General features: G+C 35.0%; 3 protein-coding genes across 3 annotated transcripts; 2 read left to right on the top strand and 1 right to left on the bottom strand.

Moving 5' to 3' along the window:
- LOC104890113 (beta-amyrin 6-beta-monooxygenase-like) lies at positions 1-4,091 on the top strand. The gene is made up of 4 exons (XM_048648394.2): positions 1-575; positions 1,170-1,614; positions 2,223-2,410; positions 3,039-4,091. The coding sequence occupies exons 1-4, from the start codon at positions 93-95 to the stop codon at positions 3,336-3,338; spliced, it is 1,416 nt and encodes a 471-aa protein (XP_048504351.1). The 5' UTR covers positions 1-92; the 3' UTR covers positions 3,339-4,091.
- A 966-nt stretch (positions 4,092-5,057) lies between these two features.
- On the top strand, positions 5,058-8,266 carry LOC104899275 (DNA-directed RNA polymerases II and IV subunit 5A). The gene is made up of 5 exons (XM_010686456.4): positions 5,058-5,407; positions 6,847-7,060; positions 7,194-7,379; positions 7,656-7,769; positions 7,884-8,266. The coding sequence occupies exons 2-5, from the start codon at positions 6,860-6,862 to the stop codon at positions 8,007-8,009; spliced, it is 627 nt and encodes a 208-aa protein (XP_010684758.2). The 5' UTR covers positions 5,058-5,407; positions 6,847-6,859; the 3' UTR covers positions 8,010-8,266.
- A 1-nt stretch (position 8,267) lies between these two features.
- LOC104890104 (dirigent protein) lies at positions 8,268-8,880 on the bottom strand. The gene has a single exon (XM_010675477.3). The coding sequence runs from the start codon at positions 8,833-8,835 to the stop codon at positions 8,344-8,346; it is 492 nt and encodes a 163-aa protein (XP_010673779.2). The 5' UTR covers positions 8,836-8,880; the 3' UTR covers positions 8,268-8,343.
- Between the last annotated feature and the right edge of the window lie 317 nt (positions 8,881-9,197).

Below are 9,197 nucleotides of genomic sequence, written 5' to 3'. Positions count from 1 at the left end.
GTTGACTAAGAAACATTTCTCAATCTAAGAGAAAATTAGCATTTGCATTCTTCTTAATTTGATCCAAAACTTCCCAAAATTTTCTTTAAACCATGAGTTCAATCTTTTTGTTAATCGTTGTCTTAACAACATTATTCCTTCTAATTCTAACACTTATAATTTCCCAAACAAACAAAAGAAAACTTCCTCCAGGAAAAACTGGGTTACCAATAATTGGAGAATCCTTAGCTTTTGTATCAAACCCACAAAAATTTATACAAGATAGAATGAACAAATACTCCCCAAAGATCTTCAAAACTTCAATAGCTGGTGGAAAAATGGCTGTTTTATGTGGTCCTTTAGGTAACAAATGCTTGTTCTCTAATGAAACAAATAAGTTGGTCACCACTTGGTGGCCTCGCTCTATATCTCAACACTTGATTTTTCCTATTAACGCGAATTCATTGCCATCAAAATCCATATATTTCGATCATTCATTTCTCAAGCTTGAGTCGATACAACACTATGTTTCTATCATGGATGCAATGACTAAACAACATTTAGAGGCCAAGTGGGCACCGCACGAGGAGGTTAAGGTAAAAACATTTATTTACATACTGCATACATATTCAAAATTTATACTTCCTCTGCTCTAAAATTATAAATACGACTAAAATCTTTGATAAGTGACTAGTCGATTAGGGTCTAATGTCTAATTAAGGGTATAGATAGAGTGAAATATTCATAGTTGTAATCTTGGGATATCACCCATGACAAATTTTCTTCTAGAAAACCATTTTATTCTTCCTCTTACTTCATTGTGCGAGTTGTGTGGATCTACTTCATATATACTTCTCCGTTTCATAATAAGTGAAACACTTCTCTAAAAAAACTTTCACATAAAAGAGAGAAGTGTTTCACTTATTATGAAACGGAGAAAGTATATATGTTGTGTCGTCGATGACCTTCCTCCTACTTCATTGTACGAGTGGTATGGATCTACTATCATAGATATATGTTGTGTCATCGATGAGAATAGACCCATGTGCTTATTTAATTATATCGCCATATAATTCAAGACACATATCCTAATTCTGGATAATATTAGTACATATTGTTATTGTAAATGTCGTTTGGCTTACGAAGTTACAAGCAATGTATATAACGTAGTATTAATATATCCCCTGAAGGTACATCCTCTTGCGAAAGAATTCACTTTTGATTTAGCTTGTCGATTGTTTATCAACTTTGATAACTCTGAACAAACGAGAGAATTAGCTGAGCCCTTCTTCAATGTCGCGAAAGGGATCATGTCAGCTCCATTAAACATTCCGGGTACCGCCTTCAACGGAGCCGTGAAAGGTGGAGCAATCATCAAGGAAAAGCTTCTGCAAATCATCAAAAATAGGAGGGATGAGTTGCAGAAAAATGGGGATGATTTAAAGAAGCCTCAAGATTTGTTGAGTAGATCGCTTGTTTCTTGTGATGAAAATGGCAAATTTTGTAGTGAACATGGTATTGCAAACAAGATCATTGGTTACTTGATGGCTAGTTTTTATACTACTAGCACAACTATCACGTTTGTTCTGAACAACCTTGCTGAGAACCCTCATGTTTATGACAAGGTTTTGGAAGGTAAGTGTAGCACATTTAATTTTCTTTAATAGGCACTAATCTCTATTAAGCCTGGGCATGGGCCGGGCCGGACCGGTTCACGGGATCGGGAAAATGACAGGCAGGGCCTGAAATTTTCAAATTTTGTCCACGGCCTGGCCCATGCCCATGGCCCCGTGAGAAGGACTCGTGCCTCCTGCGGGCCTCTCCTGTGTTTTATGTTTTTTTTTTTGAAAGTTTTAGGCTAAAAAAACAAAGGGAAGGGGCTTTCGGCCCACGGGCCATCTAGGTGGCTCGTGCCAATGCGGACTTGAAATAAAATTTCTTGACCGTGACAGGCCCACAACCCACGTAGCGGATAACGAGTCGGACCGGGCCTCAAGCGGGCTCGTGCCGAGTTGGCTCGCGTGCTATCCCGGCCGATGCCCACCTCTAATCTCTATATAGCAAATTAGGTGTCTTTTTCTTTATAAATATTCGCATAAATATGTTACCATAGACTTTAGTATGAAATCTTCTTTGCAAATTACACTCTGTTATAAGCACTTTATAAATCGTTATTGTGATAGTGCATATTATAGTGACATTTCATAAAATTTTCCCATGATAAATTTGGTGTTGATGATCAGAGCAATTGGAAATAAGCAAGTCCAAAGCAACAGGGGAAGCACTAAGTTGGGCAGATATTCAAAAGATGAAGTACTCTTGGAATGTTGTATGCGAATCGATGCGATTAACACCACCTTCACAAGGAGCTTTCAAGGAGGTCCTGACTGACTTCACTTATGCTGGATACACTATCCCAAAAGGGTGGAAGGTAGTCCTATATAAAATGCTAACTATTGAGCTAAAAATTGAATCGAAATTCGAAATTATAGCCATGATATATACCATTATCTCTATTATACTATCTTTGTTTTTATTTAGTTGCAACGTTTTGACTTTCACGCTTGCCAATGTACAATTTCAAATCGTTTTATCTCTAATTGTATGTAAGTAAAAATTATAAAAATTTGATATTATGAAAGCTTACATCGAAACGAATCAAACAAGACCCCACATGACTATATTTTGTTTAACATATAAATCAATAAATGTGGTCAAATAAGAGAACATGAATAGTGCAATTTGTCAAACGTTGCAACTAAAAAAGAACGGAGGTAGTATAAGGCAACACATGGGGACACCAAAAAAAAGAAAAAGGAAAAAAAAATAGAGGATAACTAACTGTTTCATTTGACTGAAAGGGGGAGAGTAGGACATTTAAACTGAACATAAATTTTTGATAAAATAAAATACAAAGACAGTTTTTCTACCAATTAATTTTATTTTCTACTTTATTTGTTATCACACGTTATCGCACGCATTGCGTGCATGTAAGACTAGTATACATATAGCATAGCCTCACTGTTAACCTTTTTGGTTGTTTTTGTTTATGTTGCTAGATCTCTTGGTCAGTGCATACTACATATAAGAATCCAGAATATTTCATCAATCCTGAAAAATTCGACCCGTCAAGATTTGAAGGGAATGGACCTCCACCATTTACATTTGTGCCTTTCGGGGGAGGCCCTAAGATGTGTGTTGGGAAAGAGTATGCTCGTATTGAAATACTTGTGTTTGTGCATAATGTGGTGACTAGATTCAAGTTAAAGAAGGCGAATCCAAATGAGAAGATTGTTTATAATCCTGACCCAACTCCCACTGAAGGCTTAAGGATTTGCCTCCAACCGCATCAGATTTGATTATACTACGTCTGTTTTTTCGATGTAATATTTGATTGTTTTAACCCAGACATCAAACAGAGAAATATTACATCTAAAAAAGTACGGAGGAAATATATATCTATGTTATGTTTTGATTCATGTTGTTACTACCGTTTTTGGATGATGATTAAGCATTTATTATGGTACGTTGTATTAGGTCTCAAAGGGTTTAATATTTATGATAATGTGGAAGCCCAATCATATTAGGTGCCCATGAAAGAAAGTCAACAGAAGTCAAGGACCAAAAGCTCAGGAAAGAAAGTCAACAGAAGTCAAGAACTAAATGGAATAGTAAGGAGATGGAGGTTAAACAACGAAAAATACGTGGGCAATCAACAACCTGATCATGGGGCAAGCTACATGGGTATTTGAACATGGTCATTCCAGCGCCAGAAAAGGCCGTTATGATTTGAATCATAAATGATTCAAATCATTTCCCTCCAAAGATGCATGAGATGATGAGAGTTACATATCATGTTGGAATATAAATACGAGTGAAAGGATCAAGTAAAAAACAACAAACACAACACACAACACACAACACACAACAACGTGCAGCTTTCTTTCTAGCGAAGCTTTAGCCTAGCCTAGCCAACCCCCTTACGGGGTTATAGTTTAGTCCTTAGATCTAGAGCATGTACTAGTGACAAGTTTGTTCATCTTCAGTTTTAGCCGGAACTCATGAAGGTAATCACTTTGTATTTATTTAATGGGAATACTTGGCTCTAATTAATTGATTAATTATTGCGCATCTTGTTCTATTTAATTTTTTTGCCTGAATTAATTAGGCGTTGTTGTTTAATCAATTAGATTACAACAAAGTACGTTAGCAATGTTTTATCCAATTAAAACGGGTAACCCCAAGGACTAAGACTCTTTTAGCGCTTAATATCTAACTATTAGGTATGCATTGACTTGTTTGCAAAGTGAACCAATTGATTTTGTACCAACACATGTATATGTACTTATTGGATTATGTTCACATGTCCATTGCTTCGATGTATTTTATTTGTTGATAGATCTAAGCATACTGCCGTTTTTTACAATTTGTTTGATAATAGTCAATTATTTTCTTTATTTTTTTGTCCAAGTTCTTTTTATTTAGTGATATAAGTTCTTTTCCCTTTATTTAATATAATATAATTTGATTAGATTTATTTTTAGGTAGTGCACGTTTGATAGACGAGGATTGGAGATTTGGAAGGCTAATATGCATTTCAAGTTTTAAAAATTATTAAAAGAGATGGTTTAATTTTAATATAAAAGTTAACCTTAAATGGATTAAACTAGTCACTGAAAGAGATTAACCTAATCACTATTGGACTAATTCTCTTTTTAATAATGGGCTTACCATTGCCTAATTTTATTTTAAAATTATGCGGTCTCTTACAAGATAGACTCTTGAACTTTAAATGATACTATAGACTGGCACCATGATATCATTGTGAACAACATTATATTTGACTTAAAGTTCTACAAAACTAGAATGAGGCTTGAGGGTAAATAAAAAACTAAAACCTTAATTTTTTAGTCCTACTACGAGAAGTTTTCCACCGCCTTTGACGAGTGGACTAATCTCTTGCGGAAATTTGCATAGGTACCTCAAAAGCCAGCATCTCTTCTCGTTGAGATTTTTTCATACCCAAGACTCGAACCCAAGACCTTGGTTAAGAAGCAAGAGACCCCTAACCACTCACACCAACTCTAGTTTGTACCTTAATTTAGTGCATTGACTTGTTCTCTTCGCCTTATTTTTTTCTTAAATTTTCTTTTTTTTTTCACCTGAATTTTTTTCTCTGACTTTTTCTTATTTTTTCTGAAAATAAGAAAAAAAAAATGAAAACAACATACCCTTACCATTGATCTTTCATCCTTCATCATAATTCATAACCTATAAAACTGACACTTTTCGGAGAAAAGATCAGTAAGGGTTTAAGTTTTAAGAAGGTCACACACTCACACTATTTTTATTTCTCACTTACTCCAACCATTGCGAAAACCAGAAATTCGACATTATAACGTTATTAGTCGGCGCATTCATAAGACTCGTAAGAAAAATTCTGAATTTAACTACTTTCCTTTCCTTTATTATGGGATCTTCTGAAATTTATTTAATATCTGCTCCTGCATTTGTTTAATTTTGTTGTGTGAATATGACATATTAATTACTACTTAGATGAACTTGTACATGCATTTAATCAAGAAAAATCTTAAACTACATAGGTTTGATTTTGATAGGTACAGGCGTATAGTATAGTAACACCCCAAAAGACGCAAATTCAATTCCTTTAGAATGTTCCTTAGCTAAATCTACTTGTTTTGTTGTGGATTTTGGTGTAGAATTGCGATTTTTAAGATCTACTTCATGTGATTATTCATGCAATTGGTTTTATGGGGTTGTTATGGTTTGTTTCATGAATTCAACTTATTTTTTTTTAATCTCATGAAGTATATGTTATTTCATGTTTTTAGGGATAATTTACATGTTACTCCTTCGTCCTCTATTAGTTTACCGGTATTTCTTTTATGGGTGTCCCTTATTAGTTTACCCCTTTCTTTTCTTTTCTATTTTTGGAATGGGACGACAAACTTTTCATCCTACGTACATTCAACTTTAATATAAAATTATAGTTTCTTTTTTTTCCTATGACCCACAACATTATTTCTCCTAAAACTCTGTGCAAAAGAAAGGGTAATAGAGGACGGAGGGAGTATAAACTTATGATTCGAATGAATTTCTGGTATAACTCAAGTGTTGTGGCTGGAAATCAGGGAGACGGGCCTGAAATTAGGTAACTATGGTCTGTGACCGTAATTGAGTGAGGTTAAACGTGCCATAATTGTGCTAAGTTCGTGTTTTAGGGGAAAAACTTTGTCTACCTACGGGGTAGAGGTTGCGGTAATAGAATCCAACTTAATATAATTAGATTAGTAATTCTTTAATGCTCTATTAATGTTTCTTTTAGTAGTACTTATTTTTGGCATTTACGAAATCGATAATGTTGGTGAATGGGGATCATGTATTATTCTAAGAAGGTGTGCAAGATGAAGATATATACCCCTCATTAATTGGGCCTAGTGAAATCCATTGTTTGTTATTGTCACCTTTTTTTTTTTCTTCTTTTTAGGTGTATCATGCAGTATACATTAATCTTAATATGATTATTTTCCAGATGTATCATAGAGGTATATCTTGTGCAATGTGATGGCTCAATTTTATGAAGAGTACAAGGTTCATATAATCTGTAATTTGTACCTTACATTCTTGTATAATTTTTTTTTTTGTTTAGCAAATATGGAAACTGATGGTGACAAATTAACAATTTAGATATAGCATATCGCATTTCCACAAAACTTTTGTGTTTGGATTTATTAGTTATGTTGAAATTGGACAGTACTAATTCACTCTCATATCTTGATCATGAAATGGTGCTTATTGCATAAGTAGTTGCACTTTACTTAACATAAACACCTGCTTTCTGTGTAGACATTGGTAACAGATGAATGCCTCCGATGAAGAAATTACAAATCTCTACAGGGTCCGGAAAACTGTCACACAAATGCTGAATGATCGAGGCTATTTTGTAACAGATGATGAAATGAACATGACAAAACAACAATTTATCCAACATTATGGTGGGAACATGACTAGAGATAGTCTTTTCATGCTTAAGAACAAGCGAGATAACACCTCTGATCAGGTAATCAATTCTATAGTTAATTACTTTACCGGATTTTGCTACCTTTTTCTTTTGATGTGTTACTTAGATTCGAGTACTCATGTCAGACACGGGTAACATAACTTCTTACTGTTGGTTAGTTGCTATTCTACAGATATTTGTTTTCTTCCCACTTCCCGAGCCATCAAAGCAAACCATTGGCATAGGGCCACTCAGAAAATGCATTGAGAGAATGCAGTCAGAGAAAGTTTTCAATGCAATCTTGGTGGTTCAACACAATCTGACACCTGCAGCAAAAAAGGCTACACAGATTCCAAATTTAAGGCTGGAGATCTTCCTGGTGAGTGATATAATCTCAATGGCTTTCGTGTAAGTACGAATTTGAATAAAGTGTCAATACTCGTTCAATCGACCAAGGTGTATTCGTACTTATAACTCATTACGATTATTCTGGTTGTCTTCCTTAACATTTTATTACTCCTAGTATCTACAATTTTTGGCATTTGATTGTAAAGGGCTGGGATTTATGTTTGCAGAAGTTACTGCAGTCAATATTACCCATTAAGTTTTGTGATCTCTTGTTCTGTAATGACACATTACGATTTTTGTGTTACAGGATTCGGAGCTGCTTTATAATGTTACAGAGCATGATCTTGTCCCTGAGCATCAGGTGCTTACAGAGGAAGAAAAGAAGGCAGTACTTGAGAAGTACAGAGTTAAAGAAAGTCAGGTCCGAATTTATGATATTGACTCATTTATAATGATTCTACTTTTGCATCAATCCTTATAGTATTTCTCATGCTATCCTGTTATGTTTTTGGCCTTTTTGTGTCCTGTACTTCAGCTACCAAAAATGCTGGCCTCTGATGTTATTGCAAGACATTACGGCCTTCAACATGGGCATGTCGTGAAGATCATACGACCCAGTGAGAACGCTGGTAGATATATTACATATCGATACGTTGTCTAGTTTATTCTGAGTTTAGGTCCCTCGGATATCTTCCTAATGTTTGATCACAAACTAAGTTTTAGTGTTGGATCTGAGTGTTAGTGGCATGTTAGCAACACCATTTTAGACAATGAGATGTGAAATGCTTCAAACCTAGTCTAATTACAATGAGGCCACTTGTTTCACGAGTGTGTATTCATTTGCAAGACTGATCAAGTGATCAAGAAAGTACTGATGATTTTGTTATCATTTTACAAATTTGATTGTTTGTTTGTTTATACATTTCACACATCAAATACCAGCAAAAACTGTATTAATTTATACATTTGAGTCTTACATAAACCACCACAGGAAGTCAATCCATGATGGCTGAAGCAGCATAAGGAGGCCAATACAAATGGAATTCCAACTTGTAGATCAAATTAGCACCCTGGAAATTAACAAGAGAAACACCCAAATATCCTTGAACAAACAAGAAATCTCCTGTGCCACCAACCACAGGAACATCAGAAGGCCTGATAAGATTGTTAATACTTCCTAGAATTGAGATAGAACCTTTATGGCCCTTTAAGTTAAGAGTGATCTTTCCAATTGACAAGTTATCGAGCCCGTCGAAGCTCGATGTACCCTCAATTTCTCCAAGAAGCTTGGATGAAGGATCTCGAGTGGCGGTAAGTGGGTCTCGGAGAACAAATATACTCCCTAAGGGGCTTGCAGTCGAGTTAACAACAAGACCGGGTACACCTACAACTATGAGGAAGCCGGTCTTGTTAACGTTATCGTGTTGATAGAGTGTAAAATGCATGGATTTGAGGGCAGTGTTTGGTTGGTGATGGGAGATGGACATAGATATAGTAGGGAGAAGAAATAGTAATACAAGGTAGAATGAAGAGAGAGCCATGTTATGTTGATGCTAAATTGCTAAGGAAGGTACATGGCTAATTGTAGATTTATGGGAAGAATAAATAGAGAGAACATGAAGCTTTGTGTAGTCAATAATTTAGCTAGGTATAATTCTTTAATTTTATCCATGAGAATACCTTTCGCTTAGTTTGTATACCTACTAAAAAAGAATTAGGATGACTTTTTGAGATATTCTTGTTTATTTTGAAGGAGACTTTTTGAGATATTCTAATTTGCTATAATAAATTAGTAGTAATAATTATACACCCAAAATCAAATTGTAGATCCCATGGAGATTAGAATATG

The sequence above is a fragment of the Beta vulgaris genome, chromosome 1 (genome assembly GCF_026745355.1).
Source record: "Beta vulgaris subsp. vulgaris cultivar EL10 chromosome 1, EL10.2, whole genome shotgun sequence".
Lineage (NCBI taxonomy): Eukaryota > Viridiplantae > Streptophyta > Magnoliopsida > Caryophyllales > Amaranthaceae > Beta > Beta vulgaris.
The sequence above is the reverse complement of the archived record's forward strand: the minus strand, read 5'-3'. Positions and strand labels throughout refer to the sequence as shown.